The sequence below is a fragment of the Antennarius striatus genome, chromosome 10 (assembly GCF_040054535.1).
Source record: "Antennarius striatus isolate MH-2024 chromosome 10, ASM4005453v1, whole genome shotgun sequence".
Lineage (NCBI taxonomy): Eukaryota > Metazoa > Chordata > Actinopteri > Lophiiformes > Antennariidae > Antennarius > Antennarius striatus.
The window spans coordinates 7737946-7762635 of NC_090785.1; the positions used below are offsets into that span (position 1 = coordinate 7737946).

General features: G+C 37.8%; 1 protein-coding gene across 5 annotated transcripts in view; it reads right to left on the reverse strand.

The window, feature by feature from the left end:
• Positions 1 to 344: 344 nt before the first annotated feature.
• The window catches only part of fgf13a (fibroblast growth factor 13a), a 78456-nt gene continuing 54110 nt past the window's right edge, over positions 345 to 24690 (reverse strand). For 3 of the 5 annotated variants that reach the window (XM_068325314.1, XM_068325316.1, XM_068325312.1), the window contains 4 exons: positions 21746 to 21856; positions 17468 to 17571; positions 6535 to 6733; positions 345 to 2261 (listed from right to left, as the gene is read on the reverse strand). In XM_068325314.1, coding sequence (XP_068181415.1) covers positions 2125 to 2261; positions 6535 to 6733; positions 17468 to 17571; positions 21746 to 21856 — 551 coding nt within the window. In that variant the 3' untranslated portion in view covers positions 345 to 2124. Of the gene's footprint in view, positions 2262 to 6534; positions 6734 to 17467; positions 17572 to 21745; positions 21857 to 24165; positions 24394 to 24690 lie in introns of those variants that run through there. The other 2 variants (XR_011037171.1, XM_068325315.1) reach the window with 2 other exon arrangements.

A 24690-nucleotide genomic window follows, 5' to 3' on the forward strand; every position in this document is an offset into this window, starting at 1 on the left:
TAGAAGTGGTTCTATAAAACCTGTCAGCCTCAATTCTGAGACAATTAATGGAATTTCCCAGCTGCATGTGACATGATGCTGACAACAGATATAGGAAAGATGTCAAGTGTTCAGGCGCTCCTCAAGGCTTTTCGAGCCAGAATGCAGCATATATGGCTCTCTGTTATACACAAGCAATTATTATAGTTCAGGTCAACTAAAATCTGGTTCCCACAATCCATTCGTTTGTATAATGGCATAAAAACATATGAATATTGCAGACAAAAATAAGACCATTGACTCAAAGAAGAAAATTTGACACATTTTAAAAGTAAATCTTAATATAAACATTTTATTCAGTGCATTTTTGTGTATACAACAAATAATAAACAACTGGAAGTTATCAGGCAGCCACACTGACTGTCTGTGAAGGTTGTTTTATCAGATTTAGCCTTGTTGTTTGGAACACATGATCCAACATGGGTTTAATACACATAGCCTACATCATGCAGCTCTAGACCCAAATGTCCTTGCCTTCTCCCATGCAACAGATAGGTTCACCTAATACTCCTTCTGGAAGTAACAAAAAAAAAGAAAGCCTCCCAAAAGCATGTACCAGGAAAAAAAAAAGTTACATAGCCGAAGGGAAGAGTACCTAGCCCACACTGAGGGTCCTTTTGTACATAATTGTGTTTGTACATGCCCTGTGCAAGAAAGGGAAGGTCTTCATTTTTGTATTTGTTTTTTCTTTTTTTCCACTTTTACAAATATGACATGTCCTATAAAATGTTAAGCCACCTAAATGTCCACAGTATTCCTTTTTTTTTTAAATATAGAAAATATTTATACCACAATAAGTTACTAAAACACATAACAAGCATCCTGGGAAGGGAGCTTCACCGTATTCCTACGGTGAACTGCAGTCATTATAAGTTGACAAAAAAAGAATGTGGGTGAGGTTTGGAAGTATGACACAGCACAGAGAGAGGAAAAAGATCACGAGGACAAGAGACATTGTGACACAGTGGTAACAGAGGGGAATGGGGACACAGAATAGTTGCTTCATACCTCGGTCATCAAGCAAACAGCACAACACCAAGCCCACCGCCATCTTCAAAGTGTTTAAAATCACTTCTTTTGTCCGTTTTTTGTTCCGTGTTTTACCAAATCTTTGCTTTCTGTCACCAAAAAAAAAAAAAAAAAGAACAATAAAGGCATTCCAGATTTTCCTTCCTTATACTGGCTCGGTTTTCAGTTGCTTAAAGGGACACTCTTTCACTCTGTCTTTGGTTAGCTGAAACCCTTTTCAAAGATGTAACAGCAACAAAAATAACAATGCTAAACAATGGTAAGGGAAGGGAGAATGTGGGGGGGGGCAAAATAGAGTTATCAAATATTTCCGCTAATTCAGAAAATTAGCCAAAAAAAAAAAGAAAAAGTTACAGCTGTGGCATCAGAAAGGAAATGAAAACTGCAAAAGAGCCACACTGCCCCTTATATTTTAGGTCAGCTGAACATAGGCTTCGTTTCCCCGTGCTAGAGAACTCAGTCTCTGAGCGTGTGCACTAGGATGCAGGAGAGCTACCGTCTGGCTGGACACAGTCCCAGCAGCACCAGGCTGTGCCATACCAGGGAGTTTATAGGCTTTGTATTCACAGAAGCATGGTAGAGACAGAGATCAGGGCTCGTACTGTACCGCTGCAGCCTCATAAACCAGCACCGTTACTTCCCATCCCTGCATGACAGATGCAGAGGTTGGTATCAACATGACCAAAGAAATATTGTTGTCAAGAGGAAATTAAGAAAAATAAAATCTGATAAAGTTGCTAAGTGGTATGTGATGATAACCAAAAAAAAATAGTGATTAAGGTAAAATAAGATAAATCTCAAGCCAAAAAAAAAAAAAAAATTGTAATTATCTTTTCAAATGGGTAATGTGCTGTTAAAGTGGTTCAATATTGATGCTGTTGTGATGATGACTGACCATGATGGTATCTAACTGATGGTTTCTGGGTGTTTGCTTGTGGTCTGTTGATGCAGCTAGTCCTGAACCGTTGATCTGTGAGAGAATTCTGCTTGGATTCACGCTCTGATGGAGGTAAGGTTTCGTCGTTTCGTCCCCCGGGCCAGGGTTCGGCTGCCGGGTTACGTCGACTCGTGTTGGCTCACGGCTTTACCCCCGTTGAGAACAGCCGAGGCACTCCGACTCTTCGTGGGTGTGCCGCTGCCGGAGCGGGAGAACTCTGTCAAGTCATGGAGGGATGGCTCTCTGTACATTGCCACTGTAGGAAGAGAAAAACAAGTGATAATCAGCAATTTAAAAATTTTCAAATCAATAAAAGAAAGACAATGACTGTGATTCATTGTTTGCTGAGACCTTTGAAAGAAATGTTGAGTAAGACAGATCATTATTTTAGCTAGTTGAATAGTTCCTGAGCTGATATAATATGAGATCTTATTTACAGCACTTTAATCTGCTGAATTAAGCTGAATCACAGCAAACGGAGTTTAATGCTACGTGGAATACTAAAGCCAGTGGTTGCTTTAGATTTGCTGTGTGTGCTTATATGGGATCCATTTGCATCTCAGCAACCGCTTTTCAGATGAAATATCAGTTATCTGACGTTCACAGCCTTTGGTTTCAGGATGTTGTCAACATCGTTCTGCCTAGGATGCTGTTTGATGATCGTTCCTCTGGGAGTCTGTGGCTGAAACAGCGAAAGCCAGTCCTTCACAAGCTTCACTTAGCCCAGCATTTCTTGTTACAGCAGCAATCCAAAAGACCTTCCTTAGACATGTTATTGAATGGTAGGGTTTCACTAGGAAAACCGCTGATGGGTCACACCCTTTGGGGCTTGAGACCCCCTCAAAATCATCAGTGCTATTCATTTCAAACATTAATTCCCAATAACAACCATCTTGTCATTTTTTATATTCATTCATCTCCCCTTGTTTCTCTAACAGATACCGCTCGACGCCTTATGCCCGCTACCGATGATGGCGACTCTTTGTGCCATACATCAAGACTTGGAAGAGGATTTTTCCTGTTTGAGTTTGATTGACGTGAGCTGAACGCCATTCATCCAGAGAGAGACAGATTGAGTGGCTGTGGGCTGAGACTCACAGAGTGGAACCAGTAGAGTAGTGAGTAATGGCTGGAGGGGATGCCACCGCCAGTGCAGAGACAGCTTCTTAATTGGTGCCCTGAAACACCACTGCCTTTGAATCTTTACGAGCTGCTGGAACAAGTAATCCTTTATTTTTCTTCGTCTCTATGTTTTTCTCACGAGACTGTTTCCAAACCCCTTTTGCTGCATCTGAAATTTAAATTATTCCAGTGCATACTGTGCATATCTGGAATATTTCACACTTATAATAAATACAGCAACAATTATGGTAATTGCATAATTCATTTTTCTCTTTTTTTTTTTTTTTTTTTTACTATATCTAAAATACTCTATCTTGCTGTAGATGAATTACAAAAATGTTTGCTTGGTGCAATGTTTTTCAGAATCTCCTGGGCTCACACTCAGCCCATATCGGTCCCTGATATTCTCCTTTTCTTTTTCTCAGTGTTCCTCTTAGAGAAAAGAAAGGCAATCACTCCCCGGCTATTATGCTTAAGTGCGTTTGAAGCCCCCTGGACTGCCTGTGCAATGAAAGTGAAAAGCTATTATAGTGATCTCAGAGGGCAAACATAGATCCTTAATCCTCATAGATTCTTGGCTGGAGGAGCTCCACCAAAATAAATTGCGTTGACAAATAGAAATAAATTAGGAATGTAATTCCAAACAGGTAACATCCAGCAGTGTATTCTTTCTGACAGAAACCCAGCATTTTAGTTTAGAAAAATATTCTCTACAACTTTTGTTTGTGATGAGTAGAAGATGCACGGTAAATGTCTGACCAAGAACATGTAGTCCCTTAATCTATACTTAACTTCCAACAAAAAAAGAAGAAAAACTTTCCCTTTATCTCGATCGGCACCTTTTCTGGCTCAACACCCATCCTCCCACCAAGGTTCAAGGAAATCTATTAAGTAGTTTTTGCAAAACCCTGCTGTCAATCCCACTAGAAAATAAAATAAAATAAAATAAAAAAGAAAACACAAACGGACTTGACTGACCTGTGACCTCTTTGGAGGAGGTGATGATCTGTGAATATCGGCCCTTTCTTTAATTCAGCCTTAACCCAAAATCCTATCATTGAGTCATGAGTCAGTAATCATTCTGCATTCAGTCTATTTAGTATACTCAATCATTTACTTTAGTGGGTTTGATCTTGTGCGAGACTAAGAAGCTAGGAAAATAGTACTTGAGTGTTACCTCTTGTGTAATATCAGTACAGTAATTAAAACCTACTCCTGCAAAATGCATATTGAAATAAACAATTCCAAAAGTCACTTAAGGCTTACAATAGAATGGCAGGAAAATGTAAAATTAGTGAGAAAAAAAAAGAAAAAAATATGGAACTATCACCAATCTAAATAAAGAGCTGGTGTTTTAGTCTTCCGAGTCATTTGTGTCTACCGAGGGGGAAAAAAAGTGCTCTTATTTTATCCCACTGAAGTGAAAGCAGACTCTGTCTCCTCTCTGCTAACAGGTAAATCTGTGTCTTGTTGAAGATAAAAGGACTCTGGGCTTTTCAGCAGAGAACAGAACCCTGTCTCCCTCTCTCCTCCCTGTGTTCTCTGCTGTCCACACACACACTGCCACACATAAAGCCAACATGGGTGGGGCTCTATATATTTTATTATTATTCTCAGTGACTTTATAGCACTGAAAAATAACCTCCTGGCTGCTATGTTTCAAAGAGTTAAATTTATTGTTCCTGGTGCCTGTGGTCAAGGATGATGCTTCAGCCCCCTCCTAAACTCTGTCTGGAACTGAGTGTGACCAGCTCGGCTGGAGCAGGGTTACCGATTAGTGGACCAGAGGAGGCTTCTGCTCAGACTGTGACACCTTTTGACATTAAGGAAAAATGATAGATGGTCTACTAATGAAGAGTTGAGAGGGAGTCTTCCTAGATGTCTTCCTAGAAAAGTACACATCTATTTTCTTTGCAACAAGCTCAAAAAAAGCTGATTTTTTTTTCCTCTCCATTAGATCTTTTGCATCCATCAAAAATGGAAATATCAAATATCATGCTGTATTATTATTAGCGAAAAACAGTGATTTGGTAGCAACTGCTTTACAGAAGGCTTTGGACATTTTCTCCTAGAGGACTGTGCACATTCTCCAGCTATGAAGAGAGACGTTTCCTCTCATCATGAAACTGAGTGAAGATGGCAGCTTCTCCTTTTTTACAACTGGAACATTGGACACCTGCTGTGCTAAGCTGTAATACAAGTAACGGTGTGACGGTGTTAATTGGTTTCAGGATGTATGTAATATTAATTAATTCAGGCTAAACCTGAAATAACCATTCCCAAACAGATGGAAAATTGAGTAAAATGACGTAAACTTTATTTTTATTTTTCCACGTATTTATTTATTTAAATCAAGAATGAATGCAACTCGAAACGATGTAAGCCGAGGTATACCTGTAGTTGATCTGTTATTATGCTTTTGGCTTCCGTCTTATGTGACTGTCGGAGTTCATTGCAGCGGAGCCTTTTATTTGGTTCTGAGGAATCTTTATGGAGTTGTTATGGAGTGGAAGGATTTTATTTGTAATGCAAATTTATAGATGACCTGTTTATGGTATTTTGCTTTCCATATTTGTGGACTGTTAGAATTTATTTGTCATTTTGTATCTTTGCCAAAGCGGCCTGGAAAACAGACATATTTAACAACAAATATATATTAAGAAATGAGTTAAGTCAAAAGCACTTTGCTGTAAAACTGTCAACATTTTATAGTATGCTCAATAAAAAAATATAACTAGACTGATTCCTTGAAGCAGGAGAACATATTTACGAGTATCTAACTGTTCAGTCCTCAGCAGGGGAGGAGGGTTGACTTATTGGACCTCTTGCTATTTTAATTGAACACCCATGGGCTACAGGAAGCTATTTGGATAGCTCCACGCCAAAGGAGAACGCTTAATGGCAGAAGGTTATGCAGACTGTGGCTCATTTAGTCTCTACTAAAAACAATATCCAGACAAGCCGAGAGCATAAAGAAAATGTGGTCATTTAATCAGAGGAGGGTTTCATATTTAAAAAAAGAAAAGAAATACCCTTTAAATAAAGTGGCTCAGCTGAATAACCAAGAAACTTTTCTGTATAAATAACATAGTATCGCTTCATCACTGATGCCAAGAATTACACTTAATCGGCGAGCGTACCTCAGAAACTCCCTACCTCACACCTTTCCACCTCTAACTGTGCAGACTGTGTCTAATTCTTCCTGATTCTCCTCTGAATGCTGCTTCCTGTCAGAGCACTACTTGTGAACTTGTCTGAATGGGAAAAGAGGACCTTAACCTGCTGTCATGTTTTATTTTTCTTAATTGTGAAGTCTCAAAGTTGACAAGGCTGGTTAAATAAGGATTGATTAGTATAAATAGGTTATATAATATATAACGTGACCCTGAGGATCCGTGTTGCCTTACCTTTCAGAGGTTTGGGAAGGAAGTGGGCTGCTGGCTTGTTCTTCTTCACGTGGTTCCCCTTCATGATTTCTCCTTCCTTGTTCAGACCGAGGTACCAGCCCCTGCCTGACTGCTGCTGCCGGTATATCATGGAAGAGTATGTCACGTAATAGTTCTCAAAAACTGACTCCTTGAATTTGCACTCTGGTGTAAAGTGTTCCTGTGAGGAAACAGAGAAGTAGAGAGTGCATAACGGTCGTTAGGCAGTAATCCACCAACTCTCCAGAGGCTTTGAACAACTTGGTGAACAGAAGCAGCTGATATGCAGTAGTTAACTGGTTGAGATTGCAGCTGAGCAACAGTGCATTGCACATGCAAAACACACTTAAACAACAATAGAGACAAGAAGCCCTCTCATAGCTCAAGGCCCTGCTTTAAAATGTTTGTCTCCTGAGAGGCTCCCCTATTCATTCCATTTACTGTAATGAATAATGTAGCCCTTTATAGCACAGATAACAGTGATTGACAGATACAGGGAAGCATTAATAAAATATATGGGCTAGATGAAGACTACATTCTCATTTTTCCAATGGCTGTTAAATATGTATGGTCAGTTCTTTATACTTTGGTGGAACACGATAATTTCTTTCTGTTCTTTCAATTCGTATGGAAAATGTTTTACCTTTTAATCACAAAAAGTAAGGATGCTTTGGTGTGTACAAAACCCAAAGGGTGTGTGTGTGTGTGTGTGTGTGTGTGTGTGTGTGTGTGTGTGTGTGTGTGTGTTTGTTGGTTTGTTGGTCCAATTTACTGGAGTGTCCAATAAGATGACAATATCCCTCGAGGGAATGGGCACAGTTTCAGATTTTCTACTTGCCAAATTTTCTGCAAGTGAAAAATTATAGAGTGCAATGAAATATCACTATGGCTATCACACCAATTCTATTTACACGAGGCTTTAGAAAATGCTTTCCGTCGAGAAGGGAGGAACATGTGTCTCTCTCGGACAAAAATCGGTCTACCCAGGATCAACCCTATCCGAGTTAAGAAAACATCTTTGGACATCAGTGGTGAGAATAGTAACGCTTCTATTTTTCCATGACAGACAGGAGGTCATGTACGACAGCCTGCATAATATTTTATTTCACATCATTGAAAACACACCCTCTTCCTGTGCAGCGCTAACTAAACTTCAAAAACGATGAAGGTGATTCATGTCAGGTGATGTGCTTTTAAAGTCTATGCAAAAGACACATCTAAATAAGCTATGAGACATTAAAGCAATAAAGTGTAACAGGCTGGAAAATGTTCACATATTTATCACGTTTCAAGACAACACAGAACATTACCATATTTTATGTGTCTTTTGCCACACCGAGCACATTTGAGACACAAATCACAGACTCACCACCAAAGTCATTCATCATCCCCTCTCACTGATTTGGCCTCTACAGGCCACACTAGACAAAAGTCTATGACAGAAACAACAATGAATTCAAAAGATGCACACATCATGTTGGCACAGGACCAGTTCTCCATTCAGCTGCAACATGGCAGAGGTACCAAACACTAAAATAAACGCCACCAGCTAACCTACCAGCTGGGATATTGCGCTGTTATGATGAAAGTCCAGTCTTGTTCTCTGGATAGTGTCAACCAGGCAGGATAAGATAATGTGCCCTTCTTGCCTTTATCTTTATTTTTCCCAAACAGCAGTTTTTGTCAAGATGATATTAATGCTATATTTGTAATATAAAGTTCATGTACTGTTGCGCCCTTACTTATGTAAATACATTAAGTGTTCTTGTCATGCACAATATTTTTCAATTCATTGAGAAACACTGAGAAACGCAAACCTTTTAGAAACACTGTTATGATGAGCTTATCATTTTTAATATCCTTAAGAAAAACCACCCCATTAGCAGGGGAAAGACAAATGCAACCTGCTTCGCCAGGAAATGCTAAAAATCAATATTTATACTTTGCCCATTAGAGCATAAATCAAGAAGTTGCTTTGATGATCTATTCACAGATAAATTACGTTATTGACTTTCTGAGCCTTCCTCTGTCAGCACCATCGAACACATAACATTTTTAATCTTACAAGTTTTGGACATTTCTTCATACATTTTTTTTCAAAGACCAATTTATTATGATGCGCAATAAGCATTTGAGCCTACAAGTGCATTGATCAATGCTAAATATCTGAATCAATATTGGTGTAACCTAATTAATAGGTATTGCAAAATTGAAAGGAAGAGCAATCAAACAAGCTGGAGAGTCTGTTGTGTCATTGCTCAATCTTTTTCAGTGACAGACAGTTGGTGCAACTTTCACTTTTGTTCAATGTTAAGCGCACCAGAATCATTTCCAGTGCTTTGAATTTAATTTTTACAAAAGAAACTCTTTAATTTATGGTATTTACAGTATACAGTCGAATCTTTGCAAACACATTTCATAGTCAGAGCTCTTCAATGACCTTTTCTGTCAAGTGAAATGTTTCTTGCACAGATATGATGAATTTAGAGACAACAAATGAAAACAGAAAAATGAGTGGAAACATTAATTTAATTTTGCTAATGTCCTTTATTTTACACCGAGGATGAAGCATTCAACAAACCATGAAATGATTCTCTCCATTTGTCTCTATTTTAAATCCGATATTTTTTGTGTCTTCAACTGCTTTCTTAATCCTAGTCCTTAATTTTTTTTAACCAATCAGCAGCCTGAACACCTTCCCCATTTCTTACTGCCTGACTTTGATTAGCTGTCTTTAAAAAAATAAGCTAAGCAGCATTCATTTCACTTATGAGCAGCAACTCAGAGCTCAACAAAAGACTGCTCAGCTCTCTGGGCCAGGAGTTCTGTTCTACCTCTAATAATGAGCTTATGTGGATTTGGCTGGCTGCACCTAGCCTGGAAACGAATAAGAATCTACTGATGAACAGACTCGTTCGGATTCAGACGTTTAGAGCCAAGAACGAGGACAGCCTGTTGGCCAGTGCTGCTTCATTGCAGTCGGTCTATGGATAAGTCTCACTCAGCCTGACACAAGGAAAGGGCCAAAGATACAGGGGAACCCCATTTCTCCTTTAACAAGTCTTTGATAGACAGAAACATCCAGATTCCTTTGAAAGGACTTCAGTTGCATCCCGTTCAGTAAATAGCACTCACTGAATTCTCCCAGGGAAAAAAAAATGTGTCGTCACTTTAATCACGACTTCGCTGCCAGATGGAGTGAGGAGAAATCGCTTTAGAATGAATTTTTGAAAAAAGAAAAAAAGAAAAACAGGAGCCTAACTGCATAGACAATAATATCAGTCATCTCATCTCCATCCCCCGTTGTCTCTATGGTGGTTTGGCTAAATGGACTTTTAATGATCCCATTACACTATGTGGGTTTTTCCATGAAATATGCAACTATTACAAGTTCTTGTCCAAATGATGCACAGCTGGCGACCTCAGTTACACAATGTCCACACAAATATTTTTATTTTAAAAAAAAAGCCTGATGTTAGCTTACAGAAACCCAGTCATTAACTTTATAGACCTCTCAGTGAATATTAGCATTTTTCCAGCTTTTTAAAAAAATCTGTGACAGTACCAACAGTGATATAACTTCATCTCCTCCTTCCAATTATGCCCCATGTGCGCAGAAGGTTTTTGTCACGGCACTGATTGGCTGATTATTCTTCAACTTTATCCCTGGTTTCATTTTATATTTCTTAAAAAATAAAATCACAACATCCACATTTTATCACTGCATTTAAAAAAAAAAAAAGAGCAAAGCTTTAAAAAAAAATACGACAGGAATTTATACAATTTATTCTTAATAAATTTCAGTTTGAAACTGGAATGAACTGTTTGTCTAATGATTTATAGATATAGGCAGGTAAATATTTCATGACATAAAATTAATATAACAGCACACGTAAACATGAACATTTTTATTTAAAATCATTAAATCATTATTTAAAATCATTAAGATATGTCAAGACCAAATTAATTCAAATGTACGGAGAAAAGAGAAGGGAGAGGCAGGCAAAAGTTTTATATCAAGTTATGGTAGAATTGTTCATTATCTTAGACCTGTCAATATGAGAGACAGATTCAATCGGGGAACATATTTATGGATGTATCCCAACCAAATTTTAATAATCATGAATTTAAAGCACGTATACGGCCACACACAAGCACAAAATTTCCCCTCCTGTATACCTCTTGTACTCTATCAAATGATTACACAATTCAGCAGTGGCAAGTGTAACTGTGAAACGCATAATCCATTAGCACGGCAATCATGTCAAGAAAACATGATCAATTACGATGCACTTTCGAACAGCTTACTGTTGGCTTCGAGGAAGTAATTACCGGTGAATGGTGTTTCTCTGATCCGATCAGCAGGAGAAGAAATTCTATCGTAATGGTTTTGATCTCCTCTGTAAATAAACTGATTCTCTGTAAAAATTAAAGGGGAAGAAGAAAATCGGAGGATACTCTAGACCAGATGTTCTCTTCTATAAAAGGGTTAAAGAGTGAGTTAAAGAGTGACTTTGATAAGTTAAGGAGTGACTTTGATAAAAAGTTGGAAGAAAAGCTAAAACCTGTGCTGGACACCATGGAAGAAATGAAGGACGAAATGAAGAAAATGCAGAAAGACATAGATGAAAAATACCAAAGAATTGTCTTAGAACAGGAACAACAAGGAATGGATGATTTGGAACAAAGCATTCGCATGAATGATGTGATCATCACTGGCATCACGCACATGCTGTGGCCAGGGGAGATGGAACAGCGCTGACATAGAGACTGTGGAACAACATGTGAGTTCTCAACGGAGGGATCTGGAGATAACTATAGATCCAGACCAGATTGAGACATGTTATCCATTAGCATCTGGAGGTAGAAGACCACCTGCAGTGCTGATAAAATTCCAGAATCACAAACACAAAATTGCTTTTCTGCAACAAGGCTTCAAACTGAAAGGGAAAAAAATGTCTACATTGATGATAATCTCACTAAAAAGAATACTGATATCGCTAAAAAAAAGCTCGACAACTGAAGAAGAATGGGTTGATCGACAACACCTGGACAAACAACGGCAAGATCTTCATCAAAACACGGGGGCTTTCTCCGGAGCAGAAGAAAACAATGGTGGTCAGGAGCGCAGAGGAGTTTGTGAAATACGAGTAACAAAGATGGACAAGAGTTGTTACTACACCGAAGATCTGTACAACAGAATCACTTCAATAGTGGGAGCCTCTACACCAATTTTGGACACGTCAAGTATTACATAGAACAGTTGAAAAACCATCCAACATCATCAATGTAAGAAACATGGATTAAGGAACAAAAAAAACATGGATTTCCCTTTATTTTCAGATGTTGTTGTTGATGTTGTAAATGTGATGAAGGTGTGAAGTTTGTTATATTAGCATGTCCGGAAAAAAATAAACTAAATAAATTTTTATTATTCGACGTATACACTTTGTAAATAATCAAAACCGTAACGATTGTATATACTTGTATTTCTATTTTATTCTTTACTCCTTTTCTACTGTTAAATTATTGCACTGCGAGGAGTTGCCCAAATCTTATTATACTATTTACAGTATAGTGACAATAAAGGCTTTCTATTCTATTCTATATATATACATATATATATTAATTGGATTATTATTTGCCTAAAACAAGCCAAATCAATGCTGCACACTGCCCTGTGTGTTTTCAGCTGCCATATCCAAACGGAGATGACACAAATTATGCCAATGAAATCATGTCTGACTAATGTCGCCGCTTCCTTCATATCAGTGCTTGTGTGAATCACAGAACCCAATGCAACAGCTGCTCCCTGAAACTAAATCTTCCTAAATCCTGCTTTTCAATGTCACAGTCTTTTCAGTAGAATCAAACTGGATTAAAAATCATCTTTTCCTTCAGCCACAGACAAAGATTCTTCTCATTTCATGTTTGTTTGTTTAGGAATAAAAGGGGTTTTTAAGCTAATAGAAAAGACTTTTGCAAACACAAAACACAAATAGACACACCCACACAGGCTACACATTCAAGCCATTAGCAAACACACATACACACAGGACAAAGTAGTTAATGACAGAGCTCAGTGAAGTGAAACCTTAAACCAGTGGTTGTTTTCCAAAGGGACTGAGCTTGTTAAATGATTTAAAAGGCATGAGTGTGTGGCAACAGCACATCTAACAGGAATCTACTAGCATGATATCTAAGTGCAGTGATGTAAATCCTGCACACATACGATTAGGATATATGATTATATACGGAACAGCCAAAGTCTGTGCTGACAGTGGATTAACACTGGGATAAAAATCTTCATAATTTTTGGAATGCTGAACATACAATCCTGGCATCAAATTTGTTTCAGGCATTCTTTCGCCTTTTCCTGTACATTATTCATACACATGTAAATGACACTTAATACATATCCAGAGGGCCTTTATAAGTGAGTGTGAAAGGTTCTTTGTCTTAAGTAGGGACTTTTGCACTGGATGCATGACCTTGGCAATAATTCGAATAGCCTGGAGACATAACTAATGAGCCAACACACCTCAAAGCCACCCCAAGAGCCCTAAAGTCTATGCAAGACGAGTGTCAGTGGTTGAAATTCGAGTGTCAGTGATTCAAATTAATTCAAATTTGACCCACCGGAAATTATAAACACCACTGCAAATATGCCTGCTGAAATATGTGGAGTCCACTCAGCCAAGGATCTAAAAATACACCCGACACATCTCTGAAAATATTACCAGAGCTTGGAAGCATTTTTTCTTGTGTTCAGTGGAAACATCCTCTCCATTGCTACCGCTGTGAAAAACTGTATTGGTTTGATAATAGTTTGTTTTTGCAGAGAATTTTCATGTGTTAGCAAGACATGTGTTTGTGCTCTAACATGTGTGCCAAATGTGGAGAGGCAAACAGAAAATGAGAGGGGCAATTAAATAAGATCTATAAATCTCTCTCATCTAAACATTTTCTGTGTAAGCATTTACAATTTTGTATTATGTACATGAACAGAATGTGAATGTTTCTTTTTAATTATATCCTAAACATTCTCTGGGCATTCACTCACTGTTCAGTCGTGTTTCCATTCACACGTATGCTTACACACACACACACACACACACACCCAGAAAAAAGGGAGACATCCAGATCCCCACAGCAGAGCATCCCCCACCCAGAATCACGTCATCTGTTGTTGCTCCACTGATGATTGGGAATCTCCCTCCTCTGCTCACATGCCATTGGCTGGTTTAATGTCTGGCTTCAGGGCAGCACTTTACCATAGCAGCAATCTCAGTAAGACAGGCATGGTTAGGCACCAGCTAAACATTCAATTCAATTCTCTCTCCAATTCAGCTAAGGCAGAAAGCTGAAGCTCTACAACCCTTTTCCAAATGTACTCATCAGCTTTAAAAAGAACCTGCAAGACGTATCGCATTCCACATGATATATGCACTTAGCAGTGTTCTTGTTATACTGCAGCTTTTATACTTTACTCCACACCAACATTAATGCATTTACATACAGTATGTATGTGTACATGTATATTATATATGCATATATACTACGTATATGATTATATATGTACATATATGCCTATATTTTTCCTCTCTTGTAAGTATACATTCATATATGCACATACTGTATATACATATATTTGTATGGATGTGTATATGTATATACTATATACACAGTTATACCTCGACATATAATGTCCTCAATTATATGTTGGTTTTGAAAAAATATACATGGAAATACATTTTTACGTCAAAAAGTATACATCTTTTTCTCAACTTACTTTTTATTTTATTTTAGCATTCATTCATAAATAAAGCATCAGCAATGCATGGTAAACATTGCAAAATTCAAAAAAAAAATTTGATTTTTTTTTTCTGTAATAAAAAATACAATTTGTTTTTGTTTTGTAAGCCTAAAGTATTTTATTAACCATTTTTATTAACCATATATGAAAATGCATTCATGAATAAAGTACAGTACAGAACAGCCTGGAGCAGGTTAATTCAAATTATGTTGTGTTTCCTGAAACCAAATAATGACGTAGGGTGAGGTATACCTTTATACGTACAGTATACTATATACATTAAACATATATACACATATACAGTTGTGATAGAAATAGTAGTCACACCACAAGAAAGATAAATTGCTGTTTTTTTCAGAATTTCAACTTCTACGCTGCACGTAAGTTTATCCAAGGGTTAGTATAGAAAACCAACAGACCCAACAAGAATGATGCCCATGCTGCTGAAATTGAGTCATTAACCGAAAGAAGTGTGCTCAAAAAAAATAGCAACCCTGAGTTTAATTAGTGAGGTCATTGATTATGTAAAAAAAAGAAAGATGTTAAACAGGTGGTCCTTATTCAAGGATCAATGCAACTGATGCCGCATATGCTGACTGTGCACTTGTCCTTGAAAAACAGGGTAAAATGGGTCATTCAAGACATTGTTCTGAAAAAGCACCTTCTTTTGATAGAAAAGTTAATAAAAGAGGGGAACACCTATAAAAAACTGCAAAAAATAATAAGCTGTTCAGCTAAAATTATATCAAATGCTTTAAAACCAGAAAGAAGGGGAAGAAAAAGAAAAATGATTATTTGAATAGATTAGAGGATAACCATAATGGCAACGATCAGAGAAGATATAAAGTTGTCCATGAGTACTGTAACAATCAGACGACGTCTACATGAAGTCAAGCTACCAGCAAAAAGACCAAAGTACCATTGTAATAAAGAAGACGTGACAAAGTGGTTACAAAAGAAAACCTGTGGGCTGACGTAAAAAATGCTGTTCATGAGTTAAAACCAAGAAACGCAGAGGAATTGTGGAATGAAGTACAATTCACCTGGGCTGCAATACCTGTTGACAGAAATTGGTCGATTCCGACTGCTATTTTTTAACACTAGATTTCTTGTAATTCCTGTAAAATATTATCAAATTCAATTACTTTTTCCACTTTTCTTGCTTTGAAATAGAATGTGCAGTGTCCCTGATGCATTTGTGTGCATTAAAATAAAATTTATTTGAAGAATTTTGAGGTTTACTCATCTTTTTAAATACACTGCTATTATTATGAGCATAACTGTATATACACATATAGTATACATATATACAGTATATGTATGTTTCAATTCAATTCAGTGCATGTAAAAATTAAAAAAACTTTGTTTTTTTAAATTTTTAGTTCCATTTTTACATGTCAAGTTAAAAAAAACAACACATTATTTTCTATCCCTCTATTCTGAATGACGAATCAGTACTTCAGAGGTAATCCAGTAATATGTGAGAAAAACAATTTAACCAACTAAAAGCTTTAGATTAGATGATTCTACATGGACAAGACAGAGTCTAAGGAAATAAAGACATGCATGAGAGTAACCCTTTCGGACAAACCTCATAGGTCCACTCAAAATGTGTGAATGTTCTTCATTTCATCTTCAGATTCAGGTGCATGAAGATGTCAAGGAAAGAAAAAAAATCTGTTTCGGTAGAAAAACAAAAGCCTAAATCCAAACTGAAAGCCTTCAAGGATATTAAGCTCATCTACAATAGTCAGATTGCATGGCATCCATTAATGGGCCAGGACTGTTGCCACTGTGGCCGGCAGAATCCATCCGTATTGAATTCTACAGCTTGATGTATAGAAAGTATTTAATTAGCAACAGCCAAATTCTTATAATTAAAATCCCTGACTGAGGAAATGGACTGAATGATGTTGAAGGGGTTGAAGGAGCATGTTTTATTTCAATTATTCTGGTATATTCCCTGCAGGCATGCAGTGCAGGGGAAACCCCTATGGGTATGTTGTCAAACAAAATGCTAGCGCTCATTAAAATGTAATTAAAGTCAGACCACACAATCACTTGCCACGCTCACTGCAGTGATTATAGTGCCTTTCTTTTGGTTTTACAGATGTGTCATTAGACTAAAGCGTTGTGGCTTTGTGTTTATACAGCTGTACAGGTCGACTTTTACAACCTCACAGCTCACACAATTAATCTGCTGTTATTGTTGTATGGAAGGTGGGTGTTTTACCTGTCCCCAGCATTTCAATCTCTCATTCATTATGTGGTTCAGTTGCTGTCATTGTCCTTCTAACATCCAATGTTTGTGTTTGTTTCTCAGGGGCCTGATCTTTTCAGCAATATCCTTGTTATGTTTAGAATTCATACAAAAAAAAACAAAACCCTGGAGCTTTTTTTTATAACGACTAAAATCAAATGAAATGATCATCTGAACTTCTGCTTGCTGATAACTACACACTCTCATTAACCCTGTTTGTTAATGCTATTGATGAGGGAATCAGGGGATTGATTCTTTCCTAATCACATCACTGCCTATGTATGAACAACATCATTTGTCAGCTGCAGCTTTAGAATGAAAAGCTTACAGATTTAGTTTTCTTTGCGTCTTTCTGAGCTTATTTAAATCAATCAACATTTTCTTTTTCTTTTTTAACCAACCCTGACCTTTGCCGCACAGACCAATCTTTGCTAATCTGACTATGAGGATTGTCGGTTAACAGCAGCGGTGTGTGTCTGCACGCCCTCTGGGTAGATGTCCAACCAACCTGTCAGCCCTCTTATCAATGGTTGCCACACAATAAAGTGGTGGCATTTGGGTAGATGACCGAAAGGGACATGATTTGGTGTGAAACTGAATTATTCATCAGACTTGAATCAATTATGAAGAGTCAGCGAATGAAAACAACTTAGGACTTTTAGTGTTTTTGATGGATTTCTTCCAGTATGTCTTGTCAGTATAATAACCTCGATATTTCCCAGAGACCTCACATCTCTATACTGTACATACAGTGCAGAGCAGTGTTACAGAACAGACTATTAGTAACTCAGAGAGGAAGACACACACACACAAACAGTTAGCTTTAGTTAGACACTTACTGATGTATACAGATAGCCCTCACTGTTCATAGCCAGATAGAGTTTGGTCTGCACCCCCTGGATGGCAACCACTCGCAGCCCCACTGGAATAAGGTTGAACATGGCTGAAAAGAGACAGAAAGGAGAAATGAAGGATAAATATTTCACAGACCTTCATGCCCATTTAATGCAATCATTGAGTCTTACAGATAATAGAGCAAAGAAGATGCATATCCATTGTACAGCTGCTTAAATACCTAGGAATGTATATGACACTTGAGTGTTGGTTGTTAAATAAATTAAAAAAGGCAGTACACAATGATGTGGTAATGTTTTATGGCAGCATTTCTGACAGCCAGAAAATTCCTTGTGGCATTCCACGGGAGAGTTTTTAGGGGTTCACATTTATTTTCAATATTTATGTCTAAATTGACCGCATTGGGTTACAGAAGTTGATTTCATCATGTTACTTCATTTTGTGTGTCACTAAATCTATCACTAAACGTGACAATGAACTGTCTCCATAAAGCTCAGCAAATATGGAGATAGTTCATCGTCACTCCATATTACTCAGCAAAAAATCAGACTACAAAAAGAAAAACTCAGGAGGTCTGTATCTCTCTCTCTCTCTGAACAAAATGAAAAATGAGACAAGCAGTGAACGCACAATATCCTTAATTTACTCACATGAATTGAATTCATAGCCTCTACATGTAACACTGAATGAAAAACAAATGAAATGTCAGAATAAACTGTACTTTGTAGTCAAACTAGTCATGTAGTGTGTAGTCAGGTACAAATTGTAGGTGATGATGATGATGATGATGATGATGATGATGATGATGATGACGATGATGATGATGATGACGATGACGATGATGATGCGGTTGTTTGATGGTCCTCTGTGAATTCTAATCATCATACCCAGTGGTAACACAAAAGAGAAGGGACAGAGAACACTAGACAGAGAAAGCATTGATTTAATGCTCATGTTTAAATAAAGGCATACATACATGGGCTGTTGTTGGACATCTTGACCAAAACTGTTCTTATCTCTTCTTTATTTGTTGTATACTTTCATTAATCCAGGACAACATATGATCAGTATTCATCTCATTGTTTCCCTTTCCATTATTTTGAGTGTAACTTGTTCAAATGCTGCCAGGACCCTGAAATATTCTGACCTAGTGGATTGCCTTGTTCAGACTCCATTTACTACAGTCTAATAGTTTTTTGATGGGCTATTTCACCTGAACGTATAACTTTACTACTGATGCTCCTCTCTCTGGGCTGTCATGCTTCATCCGTAGAATATATTTCTTGATAAACAGATATTGTCAACATGTTTTTGGTTCAATGCAGAAATATTACTCCCAGACACAACCCTGCTGTAGTTCCATTTTTCCTTTCTCTCTGCCTGTCCTCTTCTAATGAATAATAACTCATTTCTGCTGTCATGTCAATAGACAATTTAACAGTAATAAAATATCGACAAAAGCAACAAAGGATATTCAGGATTTTGGATACATAATGATTCCATTGGGCTTTTTGTTTGGATTGTACAAGTTTTTCTCCGCATAGTCCTCAATGCATCTTAAATTCTTATCATGGTTAAACAGTTTCTGGCTACCTTCAGCTCATATTAAAATTACAGCACAGTATTGTACTCAGTAGATTGCTCCTGAGGGAAATATTACCTTCTTTTCATGTCGAAGCTTTCCAAACGACATGTTTCTTACTGTTTCTTGCATTGGCAGCTTTGTACTGTACAGCAGCCGCTGCCAGTCACATGAATATCTCAAACAGATAGGACCTACTATTTATACCCTCAATATGTCAGGATTTTTTATATCTACTTTACAGTAATTATGTGCATGTATTAACCTGATAAAACTGATAAAATATACGTATCTATGTATGCATATATTTATGCCTGAGATTCCTTACAAGCAGTATTATTATTATATAATTATTACCTCAATTATGATTCATGAAAGGTTATTTTATTGCTTTTAACGCCGCCTGAAAGGTTCTCTGACAAGTTCTGTATTGTAAATATTTTAAGAATACATATATTTATTTCTTTTTTTCCCCCCTGATATCCTCAAAAGTGGAACCAATAATGTTGGAGTAAGGCTAGTTAGACAAGACAGAGGCACATATGGCTGAACATGATATGGCATTTTAAGAATCCATTAGTGGACTAAAGTCTTAATTTATTTAACCAACAGTAGAACAATAAAGTCAATGTGATGCTCTTCGTGTCCCGTTTGAGACATCTGCTCAGCCTTTAGATATGAGGCCATGGCTTCATGGGAAATATCTCTTCACTACTACGGTGAACTGACAAGATTTACAGTTTATTCAGGTAGAAATGTAATGGTGGAAATAAAATTTGAGTCCATTTCATGCAAGCAGTACAATTTTCTAGTTCCTGATTTGAATTCTTCCTGTCCTGGAACATTCCTGCTTTATAGTCATTTCCTTTTCTATCCACATCTTTCACTGTTTTATCCCCTTACACTTCCAACCAGTGACACCAGTACCCATCTGCAGCCCACTTCATTTCAGGAAGATTTCCAGCCAGTGCACTAATGGAGATTTTCAAAAGGGGGAAACTCAATTACATCCTGGTTTCTGGAAACACCTGAGCACCCTGAAGTGGATGACAGAGCCCCCACCCACTCAGACCTTTCCTAGACACAGACCAGCAGCCTTGGAGACATGACGAATTCAGTGTGCCACTAAACATGTTTCCTATCTGTTGTCTGGTATTCTAGGAGTGTGACAGAGATAAAAAGTAAGGTGCTGTCACAACACTGAGCTTCTCTGTCCACTAATTGCTGCTCTACGGTGGTATCTGCATTTATTCATTCCCATCTTCAATTTTTTTGGACTACATTTCTGAGTATAGTACGGATGCATTAAAGACGGCATTGACTTAAAATACTGTAAGGGATCAAGAAAACAATATTAGCCGTTCATTTATTTGCTTAACACACTGGGTTTTTTTTATTCTTCTTACAAAGACAAGCGTTTCAAGAAATTCATCCCTTGTGAGATTCCTTGTGAAATACAGTGTGAACAGCACAACAGTATCACCTTTAACTAAAGACAAGAAAGTGTTTTTTTTTTCTTTCTCAGTATTGATGCAACACAAGAAAAAGATTGTTATTGTATATAACACGCAAGATATCAGGAGCTTTACGAGACTTGGATTTGATATCACAGTCATTTTTTCCCTTACTAATGAAAATGTCACAGAAATATCAAATTTCACTACCAAAGAGCAAAGTCACAGTGAGTAAAAATCAAATTATACTTCCGTGTTTGACTGTGTGTATACGTGTGTGTGTGTGTGTGTTCCTCTCCCACCATCACAAGACACCAGTAGCTCCAAGAGGACTGCGCTCTCCATCACCATGGAGACAAGCGCACCCAGCACCTAACAACGCTATTTTTGGAGCAGTGCACAGAGCTTCTCGCTTTCTCCTTTTCTTATTCAGCTGTACTTTTTTAAATTTCCTCTTCAAAAAGTATTGCATCTCTGATGCAGGCCAGTCGTTATTTGCAACAAAGAAATGGGACTTAAAGCGGACGTGAGCCGTGGGGCGGCCGGAGTGTCAACCGACATCTATTTTTGGACGACGTCTAACTTGCACAGAGCTTCTGTTCACATGTGAGAAACACACACCATGTCCACCGGGGAAATAATTGAATACACAGGTATTAATTGACAGGCTCTGGGGGCATTTATATCTACTTAGTGTCACGATTACAGAGCAAGTCTTACATCAAAGTTGTGTCAGTGTGTTGTGCAGATCTGTTACTCAACAAAATTGTGTTTGCATGGAGACAACAGATCTCAAATAGGTCACTACCAGCTGCAGTGCTTTAATGCATTTACTGCAGCATCCTCCTCTGTGTCTCATTCAAAGTTATCAAAGTGGTTGTGACAATCTTAAATTGATCTTCTCTTTCATTAATTTACAGGACAACAACGAGTCGGTGGGTTTAAAGGCAATAAAAAAGCTATAATAATATACAATATGAGACAAAATGGTCAGCTGTTATGACTTTAAGTATATTCACTCAAAGTTTGCAACGCAGGACTTACACATACCAACACTGAAGTGTTTTTTGCTCTGGGGCATGATTTTGATGTGCAGTTTGCCTTAATGTCGATAGATTAGATAATTAAATCTTGTTTCTTGCATATGGATTAGAGAGTAGTGAGGTAAGACCACCAGAACAACAATGGGTGTCTGACAAATGACAAACCAATCCAGTGAAACTTACTATAACCGTTGTCCTCCTCCTTCGTTCCATCAATGGTTCCGTCTGCCTGCAGCTGCAGGTGAAAGCCTTGTCGACTGTACAGCTTGGTCACTATCCCCTTCAGCTGGGGCTCTGTTGAAAGAGAGGGAGCACAAAGACAGGAAGATGCAAAGATGAAACCATAGACTATAAAAAAAAGAAGAAAACTTTAATATAGCACACAAGTAACACTCTAAAGTTAGTCTAGCCACAAAATCCAGTTTAGAGCAAGGATGAGTGCCAAATAAAGAATGGTTACAAAATCTGTGTGTGAGATGTCAGTCCATCAAACACGTGACAGACATGTAGCAGCAAAGAGAATCAACCATTAAACTCTGGCCTGCTTGTGGCAGAGCATTAGACTTTTAAGAGAGACTTGTTATATATTAAATATTGAAATTATATTCAGCAGCCATTGGAGAAGCTACAGTTAAAGATGACACCAGCTTAAGCGCCCAGTCGTGGCGGCCATCACTTAATGAAATATTAGGGTTGATAAAGGTAATGGCCTCGCTGAAATCCTAAATGCAAATTTCTCTTAATACGAAAGTCATTCCACCAGCACCATGGTCCAATGGCTGAAGAGGATTCTTTTGTGTTACCTTCTGATTCTTCTGTTTCCCATCACTTTGTTCAGCATCTGTCTAACTGGGCTAATGTTCCAGAAAAGTGATCTTATTAAAAAAAAAACAACTGCTTGTCAGAAATTCCTAATTACTTTTGAAGATATGTTTACTTAATAAATATTGAATTTTTTTTTAAATTGTAAATAAGACCTATTATATTAAAATTATGCTAGGATTTGAGGGGATGGGGCACACAGTGCACTGACATTGTTTCAGTATTGATGATACTGATTTAAAAAAAGTGCTAAATACAATTTTGAAATCACAGAACTTTATCAAATATTTGTTAAATAAAATACAAAATTGCTTGTTAAGAGCTGTAAAAACAAATGGAGAACAGCTCTGTTGTTATGAGTGTCATTATAAGAATCAAGCCTGAATGAATCAACAATGACAATAGATTTCACAACAATAGTTTGGTTTTAAAACTCCTGCTAGTGAACATTTGCTTTTTGGAGTGGCTGCAGACTGTCTGTGTTACATCAGCGCCGTGTCTGATAAGGGCTGAGTGCTCTTCATTCCCTGGTTACTGTCCCTGGTGGAGTGTCCTTTACTTCAGTTTACCACCTCTTTCATCCATCCTTTCAGCTCATCTACCTCTCAGTCATAGTGTATAACCACCCTTATTTCTTTTGCTTCAGGTTTATTCTGTCTGTGCGCTGGGACTATAATAATATATATGACCGTGTGCATACAGTATAATTTACCAACTAGTCCAAAAAACAACCCACATTGTGTTTCTAGAGACAACACCTTCTTCTTGACACTCATTACTGTCCTTGGAGGATGAAAAACTGAAATATTGGCTGGGCAGTCTGCCGAAAAAAATATTATCAACCATGTAACTCAAATCACAATTCAAGATCCATTCTGAGATCTTTTTCTCACTTTTTGGTCGACTCCTAGAGGTAAACGTAACATGACATAAAATATTACATCCATGCCCGAATTAAAGTTGATACATTTAACGTTCACCTTAAGCTGCAGATGAATCAAACACAGAGTTATAAAAAGTGGTGACATAAAAAGGAATTCATAGTGACTGAGGGAAATGAGAAAGACGTATCCTTTGAGGATGTGGAGTCACTGTGCGCACATGAAATTTATCATTTATGAGAAAACAATGAGCTTTTGGCCTGACCAAAATGATCAGAATGGACATACATACGTAGTCACTTGAGGATGGGATCTATAGGAATAAGAGCTTTTGCTCCAGGGAAACATTTTGACATAGAAATAACACAAGTGCTGTAGCAAACCTGGACTTTGGCCCATGTGTTTAGGGAAAACTCCAATTCAGATTTACAATTATACACTGAAAATACTTAATTGTGTTCAAGTTCTGACATGCAGCTGTTTATCTTACCTGCAAAGTATTTTTCCCCAACTGGAAAGTTTTGAGCAACAAAACTTTATGAAGATATATCTTCAAGTTAATTGAAGTTTCTGTAAACGGCACTTTAATATCAAAAGCATTTGTCCACTTTGACAACTAAACATGCGTAACTGATCATGATACGCTACTAGAGAAGTCTTGGGTAATTTCCTACATAGACTTGATAAATATGCCTGTATAATTGGAAAATCTTTTTCCAGTGTTGACTTCAGAGGGAAAATCTGCCACTCCATGCAAAGGTTGCATGTGGCCCAACTTCAACAGAGGGACTATGATGTTTTGAGCTCATCATCATCATCATCATCATCATAAAGTGTGATATATAAAATATAATGGCAGCTCATCTGATAAAGAGTCAATACTCAAATGACATAACAGACCTGGCCGTCTCCTTCTCCTCTTCTTGGAGCCAAAGAGTTTGACCCGGGAGAAAACGTTCAGTCGACTGGGTTTTTCGCAGCTGCCTTTGGTTTTATTGGGGCTGCTAACGCAGCGGCAGGCATTGGTCTTCTCCCGCTCCCTCGCCTGCCTTTTCTGCCTGATGAGGGAGCTGGCGATCGCTGCGGCCATGGCCAGTTTGGCGGCGTTTCTCGGGGAGAAACCTCCGAGGAAACGTGACGGTAGTCGCCCTCTTGGAATCCAGTCAGCTGGATCCAGAGGGAATTGGAAGTCAAATGGACTTTTGATTGAGCGGACAAAGAAATAATCCCAGTGGTAAAAAAAACCAGTTCAGAAATGCTCAGATGAATCAGTTTTCATGCTGGTCTTTACTCAGGAAATGTCCATTGTACCTCCGAGAAATAAAGACACAGGTCCCACCGTGACGCGACAGCGCTACAAAGACTTTCCCCGTGACACGTTGCGTGTTCCTCCAACTCTTATCATTTTCTCGGGATGTCAACAAA